Source organism: Mustela nivalis (genome assembly GCF_964662115.1).
Source record: "Mustela nivalis genome assembly, chromosome: 7".
Taxonomy (NCBI): Eukaryota; Metazoa; Chordata; class Mammalia; order Carnivora; family Mustelidae; genus Mustela; species Mustela nivalis.
The window spans coordinates 5,100,703-5,126,233 of record NC_139026.1 but is presented as its reverse complement, the minus strand read 5'-3'; the positions used below and the strand labels follow the sequence as shown (position 1 = coordinate 5,126,233).

General features: G+C 50.6%; 1 protein-coding gene across 7 annotated transcripts in view; it reads left to right on the top strand.

The window, feature by feature from the left end:
* MPPED1 (metallophosphoesterase domain containing 1) overlaps positions 1–25,531 on the top strand; it is a 75,548-nt gene that overhangs the window by 30,832 nt on the left and 19,185 nt on the right. For 5 of the 7 annotated variants that reach the window (XM_082738847.1, XM_082738853.1, XM_082738849.1 and 2 more), the window contains one exon: positions 19,021–19,246. In XM_082738847.1, coding sequence (XP_082594973.1) covers positions 19,021–19,246 — 226 coding nt within the window. Of the gene's footprint in view, positions 1–8,363; positions 8,596–18,084; positions 18,106–19,020; positions 19,247–25,531 lie in introns of those variants that run through there. The other 2 variants (XM_082738852.1, XM_082738850.1) reach the window with 2 other exon arrangements.

Genomic DNA, 25,531 nt, shown 5'->3' with positions numbered 1-25,531 from the left:
GGGCTGATATTATCGCCCGACCCTGAGATCATGACTTGCGCCAAAATTTAGAGTCAGACGCTCAACCAGCTGAGCCATCCAGGCGCCAAGTACTAATTATTTATTTACAACAGAACGATTTTGGAGATGAATGAGACCCACTGGCATGTGTATTTTTGTGTGAGTGTTTCAAACAAGTTTTGCAAGATTATCATCCTAAAAATTTCTGCCTTAAGTTAAAAACAAAAAAGCAGGGTTGCCTGGGTGGCGCAGCGGGTTAAAGCCTCTGCCTTTGGCTCAGGTCATGATCCCAGGGTCCTGGGATCGAGCCCTGCATCGGGCTCTCTGCTTAAGCGGGGAGCCTGCTTCACCCTCTCTCCCTGCCTCCTTGTGATCTCTGTTAAATAAATAAATAAATAATTTGAAAACAAAACCAAAAACAACAAAATTTATGTTTACACAAGGTTCAGATGCCTGTCTCTGAAAGGCCTTTGCTTTCTGAAAGTTCTTCCTTTGTTTTATTTTGTTATTTTGGAGAATTTTTTTTCTTGCTTATCTATATCCCATTTTGTGCTGGAACATTTGAGGTGCTTTATAAAAAGAATAAGTATAATACAATGGTAGAATGTAAGGGATAAATGAAAAGCCAAGATTTAAAAAAAGAAAAGAAATAAATTAAGAGTAGTTCTGATGGAAGACCCCAGGCTACCTGGACCCTGTGAACTGGAAATCAGAGTCTGAGCTTCCTGGGGGCCAAAGTGAAAAGAGAGATGCATTTGACAAATGGATTTTGCATTTGTGGGGAGGAAATGTGTCAGTCCCTCTGACTGATCTATCCCGTGTGTCGTGTTGGGTGTCTATCTCAATCAGCTGTGAGTGTCTTGAAGACCAGATTGTGCCCCTGTCATTGCTATGCAAGACTATCTTGGTAAAGATTTTTGTATGTGGACAATAACAAGGAATATTTGTTTGACGTTTCCCAATATTAAGCCTGTCCATTTCTGGCATTCACTGTGTGCTCACCCCCCTTTGGATTGATTGAAGTTTCTTTTTTTCCCCTCTACTGGTTTGGAAATTGTACATTCTTTTTCAATTTGTTTAGTGGTTACTCATAAATTTTTAATATGCATCTGACTTAACTCAGTCTAAAATTAATCAACACCTCCATTCTTCTCCGAAGGTTCCTGGAATGCACCTACCCCATCTACTTGATGCCATCTTATATATCTTTGCTGCCTGGTGTCTTACTTCTAATTTGGTTTTAAGCCTGCCCCGAAGTAGGCATCATCGTGATTATTAATTATAATTGTTTCCAGTTTGTACTTGACTGTTTACTCAACATATGTTCACTGGGCACTTGTTATGGTGCTGGGCATGATTCTGGGCACTGAGGATGCAGTAGTGCATAAACAGAAGACGGGCCGAGGACAAAGAGAACTTTTGGTGTTGGACAATGAGGATAAGGGGTCAAGGCAGGACCTTCTGATGAGGTGACATTTGAGCAAAGACCTGAATGGGGGGAGCCAGTTAGGGAGGACATGCTGGGCAGAGGCAACCGCTCTGAGTCAGCAGTGCTGGTGACACCTTTGAGGACCCCCAGACAGGCACCGAGTTCGATTGCCTTGGAGGGCTTGAGCAAGTGAGTGGGGGAAGCAGAGGCCAGATGGGGGAATGGGAACCAAGTAAGGAAGGTCAGGTGGCTTCATGTAGAAGTGGCATTTGAGGGAGACCTTAACATTTGGGCAATATTTGGTCAAGTGAAGGGGGGGTTCAGGTCTTCCAGCTCGAAGGGGCAGGCTAACCAAGGGTCTGAATCTGGAGTTCTGCCTTGCCATAGGTTTGCAATCATTCACTCACTCTGAAAACATTTATCAAGGACCTGTCTTGTCCTAGCCCTGTGCTAGGTGCTGAGGGTATAGTGGGTAGCAAAACAAACAAGACTTTTACTAAAGAGACATATAGGCAAGGAAACAGCATGGCATGATGGAAACAAGGTGAAATGGTAGCCTGTGACCAAGTTAGACCCATCTAGGTTTAACTCAGCGCTCACCTGCCTCCCAGGTGTGAGATCATGGACAGGTGACTTACCTGCTCTGGGTCTCAGGTCCCCATCTATACGGTGGATGCCCCCAGGCTGGTGGTTGTGTAGAGGAGGGATGTCATATTAATAGCCACATGGGCTCAGAGCCTTTGCTGGGCTTCCCTCCATGATCGTCCTTTTCACCCTGTAGGGCATCTTCTCTTGTTAGTGCTTATTCAAGGCTGTGGAACCATTGGAGGAAATGGTTGGTTGGTAGAGAAATACTGGCTTGATCCTTCAAGAGTTGGGAAAGCAAGATTTTCTTGCTGGTGTGCTTTTTCTTCTTCTTCTTCTTCTTCTTCTTTTTTTTTTCCACTAACATGGAGAGATGTATTTGGATGTGAAATAAGCCTGTGGGTTTTTTTTTTTAAATGTCATTTCCACACTGGACTTCATTCCAAAACAGGAATAGTCAACAGCCAGAACATCCTGGCTAGCACAGCAATGAAATATTCTGTCCCCGTGTGCACACAAACTTCTGAAATGTCTGGAAGATCCCACCATTTCCCTGTCCACATCTTCCCCCGCTTGCCTCCTGCATCTGGACTCAGCACAGACTTTATCAGAAGCTCTGTGTCTGGTTTGGTTTGGAGATTGTGATCACCACTTAAAGAGGGTGTGGATACCGCTCTGTCCCACTGCTGCTGTTTTACCGAGCTGCCTCTACTTAGTGGGGTGTCTTCCCTCCTGGTCTCCTGCATCATCCTCACAACTGGCCCTTCTCAGACCTCAGGTGCATGAGAAGCCCCTGGAGGGGGAGTCTTGTTCAAATCTGGATCCTAGTTTGGCAGGTCTGGGATGGGCTGGAGATTTTACATTTCTTACAAGCTCCCAGGTGGCAAGTAGAAGCCCTAGACCAGTTCTGTCCAGACCAGTAGCCACCTGTCTCATGTGGGTATCGAGCACTTAGAATGTGGTCACTGTGACCAAGAAGCTGACTTTTGTGTTTTATTTCACTGTAATTAATTTTGAAATTAAAGAGCTACAGGGGGTTAATCACTCTTATATGGGATGACACAGCTAGACAACCCCTTGAGATGTCTGTGTTAATGTCTCTGCAGATGAAGAAGCCAAGCTCAGTCTGGTGAAAAGCTTGTCCAAGATCGTACAGTAAATAAAAGTGGAGTCAGGATTATAATCCAAGGTCTATGCTCTTTCTTAAATTTTTATTATTTTTTAATTCTAAGAAGTTTTTTTTTTTTTTTTAATATGGAAACTTTCCTTCTGTATCCAGAAAATCCTGGCCTTTTTGAATAGCAAATTTATGACCAGGAGTACAGGGCCAACCAAACAAAGTGATGGGTAAGTTGCTGACAAGATGGGAGAATTTTTCCAACACCCTACATCTCATATTCAAAAAACACACCTTGCTACAAAGCCTCATTTCCAAGTGTCGGGGCTTAACAACAATAATGACTTCCTCTGGATGGTCATTTATGGTTAAAAAGCACTTTCCAGTTTAAAGGTGCTTTCATGTTGTTTCCTTATTTCTCCCTCGCAACAAGAAGCCTGGGTTCTTTGTAACATTGTCCCCACTTTACGGATGAGAAGACTGAGACCCAGTGCAGGGGTGTGGTTTCCTGGAGGTTACCTAGTTCCTGGCTTTTAGATGTCACTGTCTCAGAGAGACATTCTCTGGATTGGTCAGCTGTCCCACCCTGAAGCTTCCTGTCAGGCTCACCCAGCTTTATTTGTTCCATTTCCATTATCCCCACCTGACCTGGTATGTAATTGTTTATTCCTTTATTGCCAGTATCTCTGAGGTTGGGATGCTGTTGGTTTCATGCATGCGTGCACTTCAGCACCACGGACAGCGCCAGCCCCCAGGAGGCACTCTTCTTTGCTTATTACTTATAAATTAAATCAAATTTCTTACATGAGAGAGGAGCCAGTGGGAAGGAAACTGCCTTTGGAGCAACAGGTGGACCCCCTTCCCAGCTCTGCCTGTCCACATGCCAAGGCTGCTGGGAAGCCTTGAGATAATCATTACTCTTATGCCTCAGTGTTATCATCCATAAGTGGGGTACCAAGTGGAGTAATACACTTTCTTTGTGGAACTATCATGAGGGACTGCATAAGACACTGCAGTTGGGATCCTACTTAACTAAGCATGTGGGTCTGGAGAGACTGGCCTCGGTTTTCTCATCTGTAAAAGAGATCTAATATTGACAGAGCTCAATGAGGCAGGGGGAGATCTGGGCTCAGCATGGGGCCTGGCACGGGATACAAATATAATAAATACAGCTACTATTTCTGTTGTGGCTGTTTTATGAATGCATCTAAAGTGCCCAGCACAAAGTAGATGCCAAGTTGATGGCAGCTTTAATTATTATTATTAATATCATCCAAAGATGTCTTCCTTTTTTTTTTTTTTACACAATTATTTAAAAGTTAGGATTTGGTTCTTTGAAATTTGTTTTAAAAAGAAAGCAGATTTTTTAAAAAGTGTATAGGTTTGCTTTTTTGATTTCTCTTAAGAAGAAGATGAATTTCACACCTTTCCGAGTGTACACGATGCAAATGAAGATCTGAGACTCACCGAAGGCCGTTTGGAGCTAATTCTGGGCTGGTTTGACAACTACAACACTGAAGGGGAAGCATTGAGCTGACAGAGCGGGGCTTTCTTGGGTAATGTCCCAACCTCTCAAAATAGTCACTTTCCAGACTACCGTTGTCGTATTGGAATTCTAAAGAATTTTTCGTTCATTGATCCAACTGTGGCCCCTCCCCGCTTAGCACTCTTCATTCTTTCCCTGCTATGTTCGGGGTGAAGTCCAGACCTTTGCCTGATAGCTGGGGCCCCCTGTGGGTGGGACCCCAATTGTCCCTCCAAGGCCTGCTTCCACCTTCCTTCCTCGGCCTTGGGCTTCTAAGCAATTCCCAAATACCTAGCAAGTGGATTTTTCCACCTCTGAACATTTGCTTGCATGGGGTGTGTGCTAGGAGAATGGACTTACCTTGTCTGCTGGGATTTCTACTCATCCCTGATAGTAGTTCTATGATTCTGTTTCTCATCCACCCTTTCAGAGCCCCTTCCTTACTCCTGGTCAGGGAAAGGAAAGCTATTGTTGTATCTTCCATAAGACGTTGTGCACCCCCACTGCAGATTGCAAACTGCTTGCCTGTGTCTATCCCACACTAGAGGGCAGGAGAAGGGGCTGTGTTGGGACTTCTCTGTTCCCAGTTCTCAGCACTTATTAGAGCCAAGGAAAAGGACTGTGGAATAAAGGGATAGGTACACAGGGGTGCAAGATGATTTTACTTCAGTGGATCCTAACATCTAAAATGTCTTTTTAGCTTTGAAATGGTGGGTTTTACAAAGAAACATTTTAAAAATAGGAAGACTTGGTCTTAATCATTTTTGAATACTTATTTCAGTGGCTACTCCAAAAAACATCATTTTGGGCTGTATTTTCTCCTCTTTAAAAGAGTTGTTTATAGCCAGAAGGCACCTGTAAAACATTTTGGAACAATATTCAGTAACACAAGGGCTAGGTGTCTGACCCTGTAACCCTGCCTTTTGTCCAGGGCTGTCAAACCCTAAGAGAAATCCATGCTAGGAGTTTTCTGGGGAGATAGGAACAGGTGTGGGCTTCCTGTTCTGAAGCTTCTCAGCTGGGACCTTTTGATGTGGGGGTGGGGGGTGGGAGTTGGTCAAGGAGCGGAGGCTCTAGATTGACCTTCAGGGTTCTAAGATTTTAAAAGAGCATTTCTAGGATTCTAAGGTCCCAGGAACCTATGGTTCCACAAGCTCACAATTCTAGTTGTCTGGGAGTCAGGTCCTTAGTTTTCTTTTTCTGAGATTTTTAAAAAATTTAAATTGTGGTAAAATATACATGACATTTATCATTTTAACTTCTTGTAAAATGTACATTTCAGTGGCATCAAGCACATTCACAGTGTAGTGCAACCATCACCGCCCCCTGTCTCCAGAACTTTTTCATCTTGTAAAATCAAAGCTCCATACCTATTAAACTTTACACCTGTATATCCTCTCCCCCGACCTGTAGGCAACCATCATCTTACTTCCTGTCTCTACTAATTCAATTACTCTAAGGACCTCATAGAAGTAGAATCATATAGTATTTGGTCTTTAGTGACTGGTTTATTTCACTGAGTGTATCTTCATGGTGCACACATGTTTGAGAATGAATGTCCTTTTTTTTTTTTTAAAAGATTTTATTTATCTGTTTGACAGAGAGAGATCACAAGCAGGCAGAGAGGCAGGCAGAGAAAGAAAGAGGAGGAAGCAGGCTCTCTGCTGAGCAGAGAGCCCGATGCAGGACTTGATCCCAGGACCCTGAGATCATGACCTGAGCTGAAGGCAGAGGTTTAACCCACTGAGCCACTGAGGCGCCCCACGAATGTCCTTTTTAAAGGCTGAGCAATATTCCATTGTATGGATGTACCGCATTGTGTTTATCTGGTCTTCTGTTGGTGGATGCTTGAGTTGCTTCCACCTTTTAGCTGTTGTGAATAATGCTGCTGTGAACATGGGTGGACACATTTCTCTTAGAGACCTATCTTTCAGTTCTTTGGGGCATATACCCAGAAGTGGAATTGCTGGGTTGTATGCCGGTTCTGTGTTTAATTTTTCAAGGAATTTTTCCACAATGGCTATTTCATTTGGTATTTCTACCAACAGCACACAAGGATTCACATTTCTCCACATCCTTGCCAACACTCATTGTTTTCTGGGTTTTTGATAACAGCCGTTCTAATGGGTGTGAGATGGTATCTGGCCATGTTTTGATTTGCATTTCTGTGATGATGAGTGATGTTTGAACATCTTATGTGCTCATTGGCTATTTGTATATCTTCCTTGGAGAAGTGTTTATTTAAGTCCTTTGTCTACATTTTCCTTGTTGAATTGCAGAGTTTTTAAAATATGTTCTGATATTAACCCCATATCAGAAATTTAATTTGCAAATATCCCCCCCCTTTTGTGGGTTGCCTTTTTAATCCATTGATGGTGTCCTTTGATACAGATTTTAATTTAGAAGTATTTTAATTTAGAAGTATTTTTTTCTCTTGTTGCCTGCACTTTTGGTATTATATTCGAGAAATCAATTTCTCGAATATTCGTGAAGATTTGCCCCTACGTTTTCTTTTAAGAATTTTGTAGTTTTAGCTCTTACTCTTAGGTCTTTGTTCCATTTTGAGTTAATTTTTGTATGTGGTGTATGCTAAGTGTTCAACTTCATTCTTCTGCATGCAGATAGTCAGTTTTCTCAGATCTGCATGATAAGAATATTATCCTTTCCCCCATTGAATGGTCTTGGCACCTTTGTTAAAAATCATTGGATCATATAATTTTGGCTCAGGTCATGATCTCAGGGTTGTGAGATCAAGCCCTATGTCAGGCTCCATGCTGGGTGTGGAGCCTGCTTTAAGGTTTTTTTATCCCTCTCCCTCTGCCCCTCCCCCTCTTCTCCCTCTCTTTGGCCATATATGTGAAGATTTATTTTGGGGCTCTCTCTTCTCTTCCATTGATCAGCATCTGTATCTAGGCCAGTACTGTACTGGCCTAGCTTTTTTGTTAGCCTTGAAATCAGAAAGTGTTTGACCTCCAACTTTATGTTTCTTTTTCAAGATTATTTTGGCTATTTGGTGCCCCTTTAGATTCCATATGAATTTTGGCATGGGTTTTCTATTTCTGCAAGAAACATCATTGGGATTTTGGTAGGGATTGCATTGCATCTGGAGATTGCTTTGGGAAGTATTGATATCTTAACAATATGAACCCTTCCAATCCATGAACATGGGATGTCTTTTCATTTATCAGTGTCTTCTTTAATCTCTTTCAGCAAATGTTTTGTAGTTTTCAACATACAGATTTTTTGCCTCTTTGGTTAAGCTTATTCCTAAGTATTCTGTTCTTTTTGATGCTATTGCAAATGGCATTATTTTTAGATTGATTTTAGTGTATGGAAACACAACTGAGTGTTTTGCATATTGTTTTTGTATCCTGCTCCTTTGCTGAATTCATTCAATTTGTTCTAAGATCTATACTGTTTTTCAAATGGTCTTCAAAAGCTGTTTATGAGAGCCACAAGATCTTCTCAAAAGTATTCTGTCATTTAAAATAAAATCATTTGGAACTCCTCATAACAGGAGAGATCTGGTAAGGACATAAATATATGGCAACAGTTTTTTATTTTTGGAGGAATGTTTAGTAGAAAAACCTTCGACACATGTCATAAGTGTTGATTGTGACAGAGAGGGGGATGTCATGGGCTTCAGCTCAGAGAGGTATGAGTTCAGATTCCCACTTCCCTGCTTATCAGTTGTGTAGTTATATAACCTCACTGAGACCCAGTGTTTATCTGTATCTTTCAAACATGCTGCCCATTTTGCAAGACTGTTATTTTGAGAGTTAGAAATAGGGCATGAGGGAGCCTGTCTCAGGGTCTCAGCAGGGGACACCTGTGATATCATTAATGTCTACCTGACCAGCCCAGGCGAAGACCTGCTTGGCCAGATTTGAACCTGGCTGCCAGAGTAATCCCAGCACATACATGCTCAGGATATCGGAGGTACCAACCAGTTAAGGTTTTCTGCCGTTTTTGTCTTTCAGTTGGTCTTAGGTGTGCCTTGGTTTGATTTGGGTCTAGGTTTTGAACAACAGGCAGAGCAAGTGAGAGGTCAGGCTACCCCTGGAGAGAATTAGGAAGTGGGCAAGGAGCCCCTGGCCTCCTGTTGCCTTTTTATTTAAGTTTTATTTGCATTTAAGTAATATGTATACATAGTCATAATGTGATAAGAGGCTTATGATGAAACCAGCAGTCCTCTCTCCAGGCCCCTCCTCAGTCCCGATTCCCATTCCCCAGGTAATCTTGGTAGATTTTATTACCAGGGTGTCTCTAAGTAACAACCTTTTATGACTATCTTTTATTTTCCAATTTTAGATGTTACTCCTAATTTCTTACAATTAAAAATGTAGATTTAGAGGGGCACCTGGGTGGCACAGTGGGTTAAAGCCTCTGCCTTTGGCTCAGGTCATGATCCCAGGGTCCTGGGATCGAGCCCCGCATCGGACTCTCTGCTCAGCAGGGAGCCTGCTTCCCCCTCTCTCTCTGCCTGCCTCTCTGCCTACTTGTGATCCCTGTCTGTCAAATAAATAAATAAAATCTTTAAAAAATGTAGATTTAGAGACACAGCCACTCCACCCATCTACGCATATCTCTTCTCCTGTCTTTTTAATATTGTTCTAGGACAGTTTTAGGTTAAATATTGGTTGTGCAACTTGTGTTTCCTAAAGTAGTCAGTTGTTTTGTGTGCTTGCTTGTTTTTTGTGTACCCATCATGGTTCATTCCTGTGTCCTGCAGAGGTTTTTGTGTTTTGTTTTTTTAAGGAATTTATTTATTTATTACAGAGAGAGAGAATATGAGTGGAGGGGAGGGGCAGAGGGAGATAGAGAAGCAGGCTTTCTGCTGAGCAGAGAGGCTGATGTGAGCTTGATCCCAAGACCCTGAGATTATGACCTGAGCCGAAGGCAGCTGCTTAACCACTGAACCACCCAGGCACACCGCCCCACCCCAGCCGTCCCACCACAGTATGATGAGCTGTGCTAAGCCATCTTCTGGTTCCTTTTTCTCATTTTCCCTTGAGCTCCTGACCCCAGGTGGTCTGGACTGTTGATCCTGCATACAGCCATCATCCTGGAGTCTCGGCCCGTCTTCCATCCTGGAGCCCCTGGTTCTTCCACCCCGTGGCTTCCTTGTTTTTGGTTTACTCCCTCATTTTGGTGGAGCACACCCTCCAGTAGTCTTCTGAGAAGGAGTGCAGTAAGTAAGGTAGGCAAGTAGGCAAAGTTGCATGTCAGAAAAAGTCCTTCCTCTGCCCTCAATCGTGACCGATCATTTGCCTAGCTATAGAATTCCAGGGCTGCACCCCATTTTCCCTCAGGATTTGGAAGGCACTGCTCCAAAAACGTTCTCATCACTTTGGGTGTAGCCAGGGATAACCCCACTCTTGTTTGTATATCTCACCCTTAGTGTCTGAGCTCTCTTGTTTCTGGGCAGTGTGCCTTGGTTGTGAGTCTTTTTTCATTCATCTTTCTGGGCACTTGGGCAACCTTTTTAATGGTGCAAACTTTGCCTTTTAATCCTGGAATATTTTCTCATGTTCGTATATTTTTAAGTTTCCCTCTTCTCTTTTATCTGTGACATCTCCTTCTACAACCCATACAATTGATTTTTATATCTTTTCTTGCCTGGCACTCATGTCATTGTCTTTTTGTTTCAGTCTCTGAGAGATTTTCTTAACTTTATCTTCCCACTCTTTAACCCAATTTTTAAAATGCTGCTACGATTGTATTTCTTTTGTGAAGAGCACCCTTCTAGAATTTCATGGGTGCAATCTCTTCTATTATCTCACTGAGGGTGTTAATTATGTATTAAGTTATTTCTCCTGCATCCGTCCCATTTTCTCCAATTTCCTTTCTTCTGCTTGTTTTGGTCTCTGAGTCCATGTTCAGCCTGGAGGTTTCCCTCCCAGCTCCGAGGATCCTATGTGTGTGTGTGTGTGTGTGTATGTGTAGGGGGCAGCTTGCCATGATGGGGACCTGGCCATCTCCTTGGCAGAACCCCCTATATCTGTGTCTGTAGGTTTCCCTCCTGGCCCTGTCTTTCTCCCCAGAGAGGGATTCCCCGTTTTCAAGCCTGGCTCTCAGGATTCGCAAGCTGAGTGAGGAAGGGACCTGGGGTCTCCAAAGTCACCATGTTTATGCTTTCACTGTATCTTCCTCTGGTTCAGCCCCCACCTTGCTGCCCGTCCTCCCTCTGGCCTGATGGTCCCTAAATAGGGTTCTTCAGAGCTGATATTTTCCCTTAAAACGAAACCCTCTTCTTCTGTGGAGACTAGCAGGAAAGAGCCTGGTTCCCTGAGTGGGTGTGATGGGGAAGGGCTCCAGACCCACCTGCTCCTACAAGTTCTAGGTCAACCACACACCTGGGTCTGAGCCCTCTGGGGCCTCTGGGCACAGCTGTTTTGGCTTCCTGTGACACCCCCTCCCACAGCCCTTCCCTGCTCCTCCCCCAACCCTCTCCCAAGGCTTTGGTTTCAGTTTTTTCTGCTCAGCGCAGCCAGTCCACTCATCCATCCCTCCAGCTCCCAAACCTTTGTCCTTGGAGGGTCGTGCCTTTTTGATTGCTTTACTGTTGATGTCCTGGGATGTCAGCAACAAGTAGAGAGACATGCATTTTCAGATGCCATTTCAGTGAAAGCGTCCTTTTGGTCCCACATGCTTACCCTATGACACAGCTGGCGGGGAGCCCCCACCCCAGCATTGCTCACACACGTGCCTGAAAGGTCTCGGAGAGCTGAAAGGGCTCTCAGAAGGTCAAGACCTGTGCATCCCCTCCTCGTGGAACACGGAGTAACACGACGCACAGCTTCTGGAGGCCGCCACCTGACGGGCTGGTGGCGTCTTAATGATCATCGGTCCCATTCATGGCGATTAGCTTTACGTTCCAGAACATCCTTCGAGGACTGGGTGGGCGACCTTCGGTGGGTCATTGACCCCTCATCATCTGTCCTGCTGGGTGATAATACCTCATGGATTCAGTGAATGTGTGTGATGCCCCAGGGCTGGGCGCGAAAGGAAACGGGCAGGTCCCAGGAGGGTGCCCTGGCCGGTGGCGGAAGCAAGAGCACTGGCTGGGCAGGCTGGGAGCCTGTGTAGGGCGAGTGGAGCTGGAGTGGCTTCAGAAAGAAGGGCAGGGAGGGGTCCCAGGTGGTTGGAAGAGCAGGAGAAAAAGACAGGAGGCCTCCAGCGGCCGAGGCAGCATGGACAGGGCAGGGCAGGGCAGGGATGGGCATGTTGTGCGAGACGAGGTCAGGGCACCAACAGGGCCTGGCCCAGAGAGGGCGCCACAACCCCAAGCACTGAATGTGACCAGCCTGGCCCCTACCTGAGACCCCAGGTCTTTCTCCAACACCTTTGCACACGTGTGTCCTTCCAGGCTGTGGCTTCCTGGGAGGTTCCTGCGAAATCTTTCTGGTGGCATCTGGCCTTCTTTTCGGGAGGTGGGATGCAGAGACGTTTTGGCTGTCCCTTTGAGCCTGAAGTCACTCTACAGTGGTAGTTGGCCCAGGCATTTAAAGATGATTAGGACTGAATGTTCCTGTTTTTAAAACACTTCCCAGGAAAAACAAATGTTTGAAAGTTAAACATTTTGGCTATTAGGATGGAGCAGAAGAAAAATTGCATTTGCCTTTTAAATATGGGCACCAGCGTTCAGTCGGGAATCCAGAAACCTCCCGTGCTGGACCGCGGGCCAGGCGGGGATGGTGGCAGGCCCTACCTGCAGGTCGGTGTGGGGCCCGCTGTCCCAGGACGGGTCCTTCCCGCCCTGGGTGCCTGCACACCCAGCTCTGGGCAGGGTGACCTGCCAGCAGACCCCAGGCGGTGGCCTCCCCTCCCAGCCCTCTGTCCGCATCTTCATTTTCCCCGCTAACGTTTCTGGACTGGCTCAGCTCTCCTCCAGGTTGAATCCACATGCCTGTGACTTTCCATATTCTGATGCTCTGACATCTTAGGGCCTTGCTGAGCCTGGAGGCATGGTCTCTTCCAGGGTTAACCAGTTCTAGAGAGAGAGTAAAAGGACCCACCTCTGACCATGCCTTTCCTATACAAACCAACCCACTCAGAGCCTCTGCCTCCACCCCCACCCCACTCCTTTATAGGCTCTCTGGCTCTCAGCTCCCACCTGGGCTCCAGGTCGCCCCAGGCACCCAGGCACCCAATAGGTGGGGACAGCCGCTGAGCCCCCGAATCTGCCAGAATTGTCTAGCCTAGCCAGTCCTAAACTCACTTACCCCGCCTCCCTGTCTTGTCCCTTGGAAACCACAACAAGGCTCTGGTCCAGGTTTCTTCTTCACGCCCTCTGCCTCCTGACACACTCTGGCTTCCCCATGCGGCCAGTAGGGCCCGGAATGCTGCCTGTGTTTAGGGATCTGGAAGTATAAACTCCCTCATTCGTGACAGTCATTTCCATTCTGTGCATCTTATACCTGAATTAAACAAATCCTGGGGTAAGCACGGCACAGGTGCTTTGCAATCTTCCTAGTGTGCTTCTTGCAAGAACCCTAAATCCTTCTTACAGACAAAGACACTGAAGCTCAGAGAAGTGAGTTTTCACCCCAGGCCAATCAGCCAGTAGGTGGAAATAGGATTCAGGCTTTTTGGGCTCCATGGTGAGCCCCTCTGTGGCTAGACTTCCTCTTACCTGGGGAGCTGTGGGAAGAAGCTGTGGGAAGAAGCATTGACTGTAAAATGTAAATTGCCTATGACACCGCCTTGCACCAGGAAACGCTCACATCAGGACAACAGAAAACAAATTTTGCAGGCACAGCTGCTGTGCGTGTTCCTGTCCCTGGGCTCCAGTCCCTGGCCCAGGCACGCGTCTTCAGACCTCTCCTGCCTGTTGCAGCTTCATGCAGAGCCTCGCATCCCTCGGCACTGCCGGCCCGTGTCCTGCGTTTGTGCTTGGCTGTGCGAGTCCACCCCAAGCACTAACGCGCCCGAGGTGTGTCGAGACCCAACCGGGGGCTCAAAGCAGAGTCGTGGGGCTTGCTCCCTCTCAGTGTGATTCTAGACGGCGCGCCATACCCGGAAGCCTGCTAATGTGAGTCTCCCAGACACTGGCAAGTGTTTAAACACAGAACTGTCAAAGATGTACTAAAAATGCAATCAGAGATCGTTACGCCGTCTCTTTATTCCATCCCCCTCTGCTGTGTTCTGTGAGATGGGAATGGGCGGGAAAAGCCATAAGTGGGCATTTTCCTGATTGTCGCTGCATTTAGAGAACACTAAAACTCTGCCGGGCTCCATGCGCCGCTCCGGGAATGGCATAGATTATAGAGAAGCTGCACAGATCTTGTTGAATTTAACGGATTATGCAGTTTGGAGGCAGCACTTTCTGTTCGATGGGACGGATAAGCGTGAGCAAAAAAGAATTGTAGCCCTTCGGAAGGAGATTAATCTTGGAAGCACAAGTAGCAGAGGTTTGCATTTGTGCCCCTCTGTGAGCCCCGAACGCCGTGCACACCTGCTGCCTTGTGGCATCTGTATGTGGATGCGTATCTATTAGGATATATACAGCAAGGGGAAAGTTCAAATGCTATGGTCATCCTCTACTGCTCAGCTGACTTGTACCTAATGGTCCTTTTACTACCAACAAATCCATGGCTAGCAAATGCCAGGAACTCAGATAATCTGGTCGAGAAGAAAGGAAGCGTTTAGGGAGAGGGTCTGAGCATTGCAGAATACACAGGTAGGACAACACCCAGCATTCTGGAAGCAGGGCTGGTTTCCTTGAGGTCTTGGGGCTTCTCAAGGATCAGGTTGGGAGATCAGCCCCCTGCCCAGGACCTAACCAGCCTGTCACGCCCATGCTTAGCTCCTCCCACCTGTCCTCCTCTTTTTCCTGTCCACAGCGCATCAGGCATGTCCCGGGAGAGGCTGGTGTGGCCGCTGTCCAGCGCTCCCGAGGCGGGAAAGCAGGGGTTCTCGTCCTGGCTCTCCACTGTCTCGCTGTGTGACCTCAGGCAGTTCCGTCCCCTCTCTGATCTCCAGTTTCCCCCTCCGTTTGCTCTGTGGTGTGGATGGAACCCCTGTGTGCCACTTCTGGGACTGAACTCATGACTGAGTCTTATTGATCAAAGTGTCCCTGACGGTGTCTCTCTAGGGTCTGGAACAGGGGGTGGGGGGTGGTATTACAACGGGGCCCGGCTTCCAGCGAGAAAGCAAGTTTCTGGTTTGATGGGATTTTTGGGTAGGCTGACTGGATTCTTTGCTTCTGAGGGGCCGACAAGGGAAGGTGGGTAAGAAAAACCACGGGGACCCATCTGCCCCCTCTCTCAGCTTCACCTGCTGCAGAAAAGTCCCTCTCCCAGTGTTCAGGCCCTTCCGGCACTTTGTCAGGCAGGTGCTTCTCTCACGTACTGGGCGGCTCCCCTGCAGGCCAGCCCTGCCGCTGGGAAGGACCAAGGGAACAGCATTAATTTCCTCTGTGTGCTGGAGACTTTGCGTTCATCTCATCTTTTTACCCACAAAGCCCCTACCAGTTACCCAGTCACCAAGGTCCACAAACTCTCCCCTGCTTCACGGCACAGACAGAGGCAGAGGAAGGCAGAAGCCAAGCAAGAAAGCCTGTGCTGGTTGGTCAGGGACATTTTATCCACAGTCAAGCTGGTAAGAGCTGCAGGATCATGGGAACACCTGGAAGCTAAGGCAACCTTGGGCTGTAACAACAGAGATAGCAGTTCTAGGATAGAGGAGGGGACTTCTCGACACCACTCCAGGATGGTCAGTCCATTCCAGAGCTTTAGTTCCAGCACTCTGACCTCCATCTGGGAGAGAGCAGGTCTAATCGGAGAAGATTCAAAGACGGACATTCAGGGTTGGGGGGCGGGGAGGCACATGGGTCTGAAAACATGCTCTGTTGGGACAGTTGGAGAAATGGTTTGGAGGAAAGGTGAGGGGATCCAGGAGTTGGAGGTCGTTTGGGGTAAAGAAGGCAGGCAGAGTTATCCCAGGATGGATAGATTGATTAATAAATGCATTCACCCATTTCTCCCCACCCGCCCATTCTTCCGTAGTCTGTCCATCTCTGTCCATCCATCCTCCAACCCGCCACTCACCCGCACACTCACTAGGAGGCAGTGGGCAGGATGGTTTGGGGTGCCAGTTCTGGGTGAGTTTGGTGAGGCCAAGCCCCAAGGTCTACCAAGTGCCCAGTGCTGTCTGCGGTTACCAGTCCCCTCATTAGTGATTTAGGGAAACTTGGGTAACCTCTCTGAGCCTTGCTTTTCCCAGATGGAAAATGGGGGTAGTTCTGCTTTGGTGCCTGTGATGGTTATACGCAGCTGGCGAGTTGCCAGGTCCAAGTGACCATCCAGAGAGGTATGTCTGTGGTTGGACGTCCAGCTCAGAGGGGCGCGGTGCCGGGCCATCGGTGTGTTTGCCAATGGACGTGCCCCCTGCCTCTGAGCCACGTGGCACCTGCTTCTTAGGGAGAGCCCAGACAGTATTTGAGGGCATCAGGCATCAGGTTGTTGCTCCTGTCCACACCTGGCTTTTTGTGTACAGGAGCCTTGACCTCCATCCACTCCTCCCTGGGAGGGAAGAAGCCTCAGTTCCCTCCTCTGCGGAGGTGGGAGGAACAGGGCAGAGCTGACAGCTTCGGGCTCACTCCCCAGTCCCCGGTAGTCGGGAGCTGCAGAAATAAATGGAACCGTACAGTTGGAGTCATTTGTTAATCAGCTTAAGTAACACCCCCAGTCAGAGACAGGACGTAAATACATTAGTGTGGCTCCCCCCGCCGGGGCGGGCTCAGACTGGGACGGATGGGTGACCTGAAGTCGAAACGCAGAGTCAGAGCCGGAAGGCGGTGAGCAGAGGCCACCCCTCGTCCCCCGATTGCAGTGTGGGAAGGGGCTCAGCGAGGGCTCCCAGCTGACTCCGTGGCTTGGAGGCCTTGAAGGAGTCAGAGTCGCTGACCCAGAGATGCGGGATCAGCTGGACCAATGTCCCGCGGCCCCGCCCCTGCTCACCTGCTGTGGGACCTGGGCAGGTTCCTGCCCTGAGAGCCTCATGTCTCCAGCTACAGAGCGCATCTCGGAGAGTTCCATGGGGACTGGAGGGGTCGGCCTTTATCCAGGGTGCCTGGCCCCACGATGGGGTCCAGGAGATGGCAGTCTTCTCTGGGGTGCCCTCCACGACCCTTCCCCAGATGCTCAGGCCCCTGCAAAACTCCCCCCTCCCCTCCGGCAGCTGGAGCAGGGCGGCTGAAGCCTTCTCTCTCCATGTCACCCTATGATGCTGTCGGTGGCTTCATTTGCCAGATTTCACCTGCCAGGGATGGGGCGAGTAAAGCAAACACGTCTCGTCCTATACCTGCAGCTCTCTGGCTCAGCTTGGAGAACAGGCAGGTGCTCAGCACCTCTGGGCCAGGCCCAGCAGGGTGGGCGCGCTGGGGAGGCAGAGAGCCTGAAGAGCCCAGACTGGCAGCGCTGAGGGGCGGGGCCTGCAGGGAGTGGGCGGTTCCTCAAAATGAATGACTGTGGGTTGGGTGTGGGTCCTAGGGACAGGCGGGGAGTGGGGCAAACAGATATCAGCTTCCTGTCTGAGGGAGGCACAGATACTCAGCCCTTGTCTGGGCCAGAGGCATGACATTTTAAAATTGATTCATCAATTTTTAGAAAACAAAGAATGGCATTTTGGGGGGGAGGACTTTTTGCATTTTTTTACATTGGCAACCAGATTCAAATAGAAAAGTTATGCCAAACAAAATGGGCCTGTGGGTAGGTCTGGTCTGCAAGCGGTGGCCCAGAGAAGCTGACACTGTGGATACCAAGGGCTGTGCGTTTCTGTTCAGTGTCTTGCAAAACCCCAGAGCGGTTTGCCTGCTTTATAGTGGGGAAACTGAGGCAACCAGCTGGTGAGTGGCCGAGCTGGGCCTGGGGCCTGGCCATAGAGCTAGTCATTGTCTCAGGGCTCCTAGAATTGATAAATGCCAAGGAGGAGAAAACCTGTTTTCTCAAGAGAAACCTCTTTTCTCAAACCTGTGAAGGATTCTGGGGTGCCTGGAGAGGCACCGTGGGCAAGATTATGGTTTTCGGCCAGTTTTGCAGAAAACTTTTGTCTTGCTCCCTTCCCTACTCCGGGGCTGGGCTGAGACTCAGATGGCCCTCGGGCAGCGGTTTGCCAAGGCCGCAGAGCTCAAGACCAGACAGGATGTGTAGGTCCTGGTTTCAGGGGTGGGGCCAGGGCGGGAAGAGTGAAGGTTCCAACTACATCTGGACTCTATTGTTCCTTTGTACTTTGAATACAATAGTTGTAGTTCCGGTGCCCAAAACATTGTTGTGTTATTGTTTATCATTCTCACGACTTACTGTTTGCCCGAAAGGCTCTCCCTGTCTCTTCCCAGAGCTCACACAGGGCTGGGAAAAGCACACTTCTTCCTGGAGCACCTGTTGGGAGCCAAGTCTGACTGCATGTCTGTCCCATCTGATCTGATATTGGGAGCATCAGGACTCAGTAAGGCACATGGTCCTTAGACGTTGGGGCATTTCTGGAATTGGGTTCTCGACAGAACATTCACGGGGCAGAAGATCCAGAGTTTCATGTCACAGGCCAGGGCGGGAAGGCCCAGCTGTTCCTGGACTGTGTTCCCCTGGGAAGCCAGTCACAAGGCAGGGTCTCTGTGAAGTTCGAGGGGCCTGAAAGGTCCGTAGCCCCCAGGAACGGGCATTCCCCGGGCACACCCACCTTGATCAGAGGGGAAACTGAGGCTCAGAAAGGTTGAGTGACTTGCTTATTTGAGGGGTGACGGTGTGGGAGAATGGCCCGGGCTCTGCACCGAGCCAGGCTGGAAGGACCTGCCGCTGATTCAGCCTGTGGTCTGCGTAGACAGCTTTGTTCGGGTTGCACTTGGCTTGGACAGTCAGGTTGGGCCTTTCCCCAAGTGGGGGGTCTCCAGAGGTTTCACACAGGCTCTGCGAGGCACTTGTGCTTCTTGCTGGAGCGTGGAGGCTCCTGAGTCAGGCCCCCCTGCGTGGTCCATGGCCTGGGACAGTGAGGCTGGGGACCAGGCCTGGAGGCCTGGGGCAGGGTCTCCTCTCAGGGGAAAAGTGGCCTAGACAAAGGAGCCATTGGAGGCAGTCAAGTCCTGAAGGTGAGGCCAGAGGCCCGGAGGCAGCGGTGCAGGTTCCTCGTGCTGGCCTGGGTCTGGTGGCCTGTCACTTAGCTGCCACCAGAACAGGAAGGCTGCAGGGAGGAGGAAGGGCCCGGTTGCTGCCACCTCTGATCCGAGGGCACTGATGGGGTAGCCAGCAGCTGGTGCTGCTCCCCCAGGGGAGTCCGGAGGCTCTCGCCCGCCACCCTCCCCTGGCTGGGGGGTGGCTCTCAGCCAGCCCACAGCAGGGCGCTGCGTGTCTCTGTCCACCCCTGCAGGCAGCCTGCCCTACGAGTACAAGATCGTGATTGCCGGCAACCACGAGCTGACGTTCGACCAGGAATTCATGGCTGACCTCATCAAGCAGGACTTTTACTACTTCCCGTCCGTGTCGAAGCTGAAGCCGGAGAACTACGAGAACGTGCAGTCCCTGCTGACCAACTGTGTCTACCTGCAGGACTCGGAGGTCACCGTGCGGGGCTTCCGCATCTACGGCTCGCCGTGGTGAGTGCGCCCTGAGCGCCTTCCTGACCTCGGCTGGGGGGCTGGGGGAGCAGGGACTGAAGGCGCAGAGGGAAGTGGGACTGGGAGAAGCACCAGGGAATTCCAGACCCCAGCCTCCTCATACCCCAGTGCGGCCCCCGGCCAGTCATGGCTGCTCTCTGAGCCTTGGTTTCCGCATAAATAGCTGGTAAGTCGTCATATCACCTGTGTCCTCTGTGCTGTCTGTCTCACACACAGATGGCTGCTGTTCTCTGTGAGGAGGCACAGAGAGTGTGGATCTTGCCAAATGTCACACAGCCAGCAAGGGGCAAAACTGGGATTAAACCCAGGCACTCTGGTTCCAGAACGCCTTCTTTCAACTAATTCTGTATGCTAGGACTCTCCCTGTTGCCCATGTCTCCTGGCATACACCAAACGAGCCTGGGTGAGGGGTGACGAGTGATCAGCCAGGCTGAGGAACAGCTGTGGGGATTTTCATGGAAGGCCAAAACCTGGTTTTCTGTGTCAGGGATGAGAGTTGCTTCACTCACGAGTACACATCAGGCTCTTACTCTCTGTTGGGCACACACAATCATCAGGCCTCATCCCTGGCTCAGTGGGGATCATGGTGAGAAGGAGTCATGACTCTTCTGTGTGATGGTCCATGTGTCCTTCAGAGCCCTGGTGATGATGATGGCAATAGTGATGGGGTGATGGTTGTGATGGCCATTGTAGTGGTGATGATGGTGATGGTGATGGTGGTGATGATGATTATGGTGATGATGATGGTGGTGATGATGATGGTGATGATGATGGTGGTGATGGTGATGGTGATGATGATGGTGGTAATGATGATTGTGGGGATGGTGATGGTGGTGATGATGGTGAAGGTGATGATGATGGTGATGGTGATGATGTTGATGGTGGTGATGATGATGGTGGTGATATTGGTGATAATTAATTAAGATGATGGTGATGGCTATGCTCACTTCAGCAGCACATATACTAAGAAGATGGTGATGACGGTGATAGTGATGGGGTTATGGTCATTGTAGTGGTGATGATGGTGATGATGATGGTGATGGCCATTGTAGTAGTGATGGTGGTAGTGATAATGGTGAGGATGGTGGAAGTGATAACATGATGATGGTGGCGATAGTGATGGGGTGATGGTTGTGATGGCCATTGTAGTGGTGATGATGGTGATGGTGATGGTGGTGATGGTGATGGTGGTGATGATGGTGGTGATGGTGATGGTGATGGTGGTGATGGTGGTGATGAGGGTGAAGGTGATGATGGTGATGATGATAGTGGTGGTGATGGTGGTGATGGTGGTGATGGTTATGGCGGTTATGATGGTGAAGGTGATGGTGATGGTGATGATGGTGAAGGTGATTATGGTGATGATGATGGTGGTGGTGATGGTGGTGATGGTGGTTATGGTGGTGATGATGATGGTGGTGATATTGGTGATGATTAATTAAGATGATGGTGATGACTGTGCTCACTTCAGCAGCACATATACTAAGAAGATGGTGACGACGGTGATGGTGATGATGGTGACTTTGATGGTGGTGGTTGTGATGGTGATGGTGGTAGGCAGCAAATCATTCCTGAGCAAATTCAGTAAGCCAGTCCCTGGGCTAAAGTCTCCGTAAGCATTGTTTCTAATTCTTACTCAGCCCTGAGCAGACCGATTTGGTTTCCTCGTTCTGTAGATGGACAGACCAAGTGGCCCTTAGGGGGCTTAGAGCTGGCAGTAGCCACAGAGTGCTAAGTGCTGGCAGGGTGAGGAGGGGACCAAGGAGGCTCCTTGGAGGAGGTGAAGTGACCTGAGCAGTGAGGGAGGAGGAGAGCATTGCAGCTACGGAGCGGTCACAGCCTGACGCTGCACCACCAGAAGTACACGCAGGGAGGCTGAGGGTTGATTTGGGGGCACAGAGGGACTGTCTGGGTGCAGGCACTTCGGGTAGAGCCGTTACCAGCACAGTGTGTCTGGGAAACTCCTGTCTGGTGGATGCCATGTGGTGACACCTGGTGCCCAGAGGCTGCTGGTGGGTTTAGGACCTGGTTCCACCTCGCCAAGGCTGCCCTCGTGTGGGCTGTCCCACGGCTCCCGAGCCACGGGAGGAGCCTGCTGCCATCTCTTTGCTCCTCATCGTGTCTGGGGTCTTGATGATCTCTCCAGGGTCCTGATGATCAAGGACCATGGGGCACTCAAGGACATGCTGAGCTCCGTGCCAAGGATGGGAGCAGAGAGGAGGCGGGGGAAGCGGCCTGGCGGGCTGCTGCGGCCCAGACGTGGAGAAGGGGTCTGGCTGAACGTGCAGAAGGACTGGAGTGTGAGGAACAAGAGGGAAGTCAGGAGAAGAGGCCTTCAGGTACCAGACCAGGCAGCCTGGCCAGCATCCCCTTGCCCCGTGTTTTGAACACCCCCTTGTCCCTGCACGTCCACATACATACACAACACTTCAAAAAAATATTCTATTCTGTAAGAGTTAATAGCGTGCTTTGGGAACCAAACAGTATCGGCTCAAATCTTGGCCTCACCTTTTATGGGCTGTGTGACCCTGGGCAAGTCACTTAACCTCTCTGTGTCCCAATTTCCTTCCCTGCAAAATGAGAGTGAGTGTGCACGTCCCGCAACAGTGGTCGTGAAGGCGGCAGGAGGGGCTAGCTGGGCCTGGTGCCTGCACCCACAAACTCTCTGTGAACGGAGCCCCACTGCTGTTACATGCTGCAGGGACCAGCCTTCCAACTCAGTCTTGGCCAGAACCCAGAATGTGGCCTGGAGGACAAGCAAGGGATGGGGACTGGCAGATGTCACTCAGTGTCCGTCCCCTTCCCCCACAGCAGCTCTGTGCACCGCTGTGGCTGGGGGCTGAACAAGCCCTTTGGCAGCCTGCTCTCAGGCTCATGGGAGAGTCGAGGGCCAGGGAGTTGGACCAGCCCCGTGGCCCCCTCTGCCAGCTAGATGCCAAGGTCAGGTGCTCTGAGGCCTGAGTGAAGTCCAGCTGCTCTGTGCTCAGGCTGCCAGTGGTTCCTGCCTTCAGCTTTTGTGGTTCCCAGCCTGGACAGTTCTAGACCCTTTAGTTCCAGACTTTCCTGGGGACTTCCTATTTTCTTCTTGTCCCCTTTCTTGTCATCCTGGCTGGGGGCGCACCTACTGCCTGATGCCATGTGAAGCTCAGTACTGAGTATAGGAGTGGCGGGGGCTCAGGCTAGAGAAGGGACCCCAGGAGGCCCTGGTGAGGTCCAGGAGGGCTCCCTGTAGGAAGGGGGATTTGAACTGTGGTTTCTGCAAGTGGAGGAGGCAGGAGAGGAGCCATATTTCTGAGCCCCACTCCGTGCTCTTCTGGTTGCTGTTATGCAGCCATCGATGCTGAGGGCTAAAGGCTACCTTGTCTGTGCTGCACACGCAGGCTGTGGGCCGGAGTGTCAGCAGCTGCCCTGGATTCGCTTGGGCCCCATCTGGGGCTGGGAGCGGGTGGGGAGAGTCACAGCAATAGCCTTGGGCCGGCGTTTGGTTAGTAAGGGAAGGGCTGTTCAAATTGGGATGCTATGAATATTTAGCTGTGTGACTTTGGGCAGGTGCCTTAGTCTCTCTGGTCCCTCTGTAGAGTGAGGAAATGATACTACCATGTTATAGTTGTGAAGTCCGTGTGGGCCCATCCAGATGAAGGCCTGGCCCAGAGCAAGGCCCTGGAGGTTGGTTGCTCCCACGTAGAGGTCGGGATGAGGTTAGCTCTACTCCAGCTGATACCTCGACAGCCCCTGAGGCAGGGCCAGGACTCTCCCATTTCAAAGAAGGGCAAGTAGAGGTGCAGGTGGAATGTGGCTTTAGACTGGTTGTCTAGACTCCTCGTCTGGACTCTTCCTGGTCCATCATAGAGACCATTCAGCATCCTTGTACAAAACCTACTTCACACCAGGCCTGGAACAACGGGTTGTGCTCCTTGGTTCTCCAAAAAGCCTTCTGGTGTGCCGAGACCTTACAGGCCCCACGAGCATATTGAGGAGCTCATGGTCAGCTGCTAATTGCTTCATTCGTTTGTCAAGGCTTTATTGAATGCCACACACTGATCGAGGCCCTGGGGACAGGCTGAGAACCAGACAGGTGCAGCTTTGGCCTTCATGGGCTTTATGTCTTCGTGGGAGACACATCAGCCACCAAATCCTTGATTCCATAGGGGCCAGGAGACGAGGGGTGGGAGCTGGGGTCAGAGAAGTCTTCCCCTGGGAGAGGGGCCGGACGCAAGCCGCTGTGCAGGGCTGGGGGCCGGGGGCTGGGGAAGCGTGTGCTAGGCATAGGGAACAGCTCAGGCAAAGGCCAGGAGGCTGGCAGGGCTGTGGGCATTCCGGAGGCTGATGCTCAGTGCTCAGGGCATCACAGCTCCCTCTGCCTGTCACCCTGTGTCATCAACCTGCTGGGACCCTGCACAGCACAGCTGAGGTCCAAAAGGGACACAGGGCTCACACGTGCAGGCTGTCAGCCGAGCACGCGTTCCTTGCGTCCAGACACACCAGGGGCGCCCCCAGGCTCTGCCTCTCACTCCAGTCTGACCTGGTGAGTCCTGTGTCTCCAAGCCTCGGTGTCCCAAATGCATAAAGGGACACGCCCCTGCCAGGCTCCTCTGTGCTGTTCCCAGGTGATGCTGGCCCTCGGGATGGTGTTCACGGCCACAGCACCTCCTGGTCCCACTGCTGATTCTGCCTGGTGCGAGGGTTGCTCACCCCCCAGCTGTCTGCCGAGGCTCAGCAGCCCCGCGCCGCCCGCCCGGACATATGGCGGCTCATTAGCAGGGTAGCCCGGCCAAGCTGGTGGTAATTATTATGAAGTTCAGATGCTTGGGTTTCCCTTTCTTTTCCCTGCTCTCCACACACACACTATCACGGGGAGTACGGAGCTGCTCTCTCCAGCTTTAGAAGTGGAATCATACCCGTGGGGGGATCGGGGGTTGAATAGAGCACTGGTCACGAGGGCCCGGATTGCAATGAGTCTGGAGCTGTGGGCAGGGCTGACCCAGGTTGAGGGGCAGACCTGTTCGGTGTGACGGTAGCAGGCAGAGCAAGAGCAGCACAGAAGACAGTGACAGAAGGCAGGCTCTCATCAGTGCGGGAAGACCGTCCCACAGGCAGGAGCCCAGAAGAGCAGTGATATGACCTCACTGAGTGCTGAGCTGCCTGGCACAAGGGGTATGCAAGCACAGACCCACTGTGTTTGGGCTTGGCAGCTTCCCAGCCCCTCCCCGCTGACAGGGCCCCAGTTCCTCTGCTTGCATGGAAGGTCCCCCTGCAGAGGGAGGGTCCTGCATGCTCTCGGGGGCCCCACGTTCTGAAGGCCACAAGGCCACCGTGTGCCCGGGCCCCTGTGAGACTCTGGAGATCCAGACGTGCATCAGGCCTGGCCCCGCCATGTGCGGGCTCGGGATGAGGGTGGTGGTGTCGGGGCGGGGGGGGGGGCGGTGTTCCGTAACGGCCAACATCCTGTGCCGACCCAGCCATGGCCCAGGCAGTCCCCGGCCCCACGCTTGCCTACATGTCCCCTTCGGTCCTTGCTCCAGCAGGACCCACAAGACATGGTCACACACACACCCAACTAGGCCTGGAGGCACAGGTCACGGACCCTGCATTCTTTAGGGGAACCGCTAAACCGTCTATCAGAGCGGTGACGCGGATTCCTGTCCCCAGCGGGCCGTCCCTCGCTGAGCATCTTGGCCGGCACTTGGTACGGTAGGACTTTTAAACCACGTCCGTTCTGCTGTGCTGGCCTCCCCGCGTGGTTCCGTTTGCGTCCCCTGATGGCCAGGGACGCCGAGCATCTTTGGTCGGCCACGCAGGTGTCTTCTTTTGTGAACTGCTCATGTCTTTTGCCCATTGTTTTTTTTAAAAATGGGTGTCTGTCTTTTCTTACTGGTTCGTAGGGATTCTTCATGTATTGCGAATAGGAACTCTGTCGTAATATGACAAGTGGCTTTTTGTCCTCTGGGACTCTTTCCTCCAGGTGTGCCTTCAGATGGCCACAAGTTCTTAACTTGGGAGTAGTCAGACATATTCGTGTTTTTCTTTGTGGTGGGTGCTCTTGGGGTTCTATCTAAGAAATCTCCCCTCCCCTGGAGCCGTGAAGATACTTGCGTGTTGTATTCTGGAAGTTCGCCCTTCAGCCTTTTGTGCCGGGGTGTTGGATCTAGCGGGGGTGAGTGTGTTGACGGTGAGCAGGAGGGATCCCATCTCCGGAGTCTCCGCACAGATGCCCGCGTGGCCCGGCACCGAGGGGAGACAGTCTGTCCCTCCTGGCACGCCCCA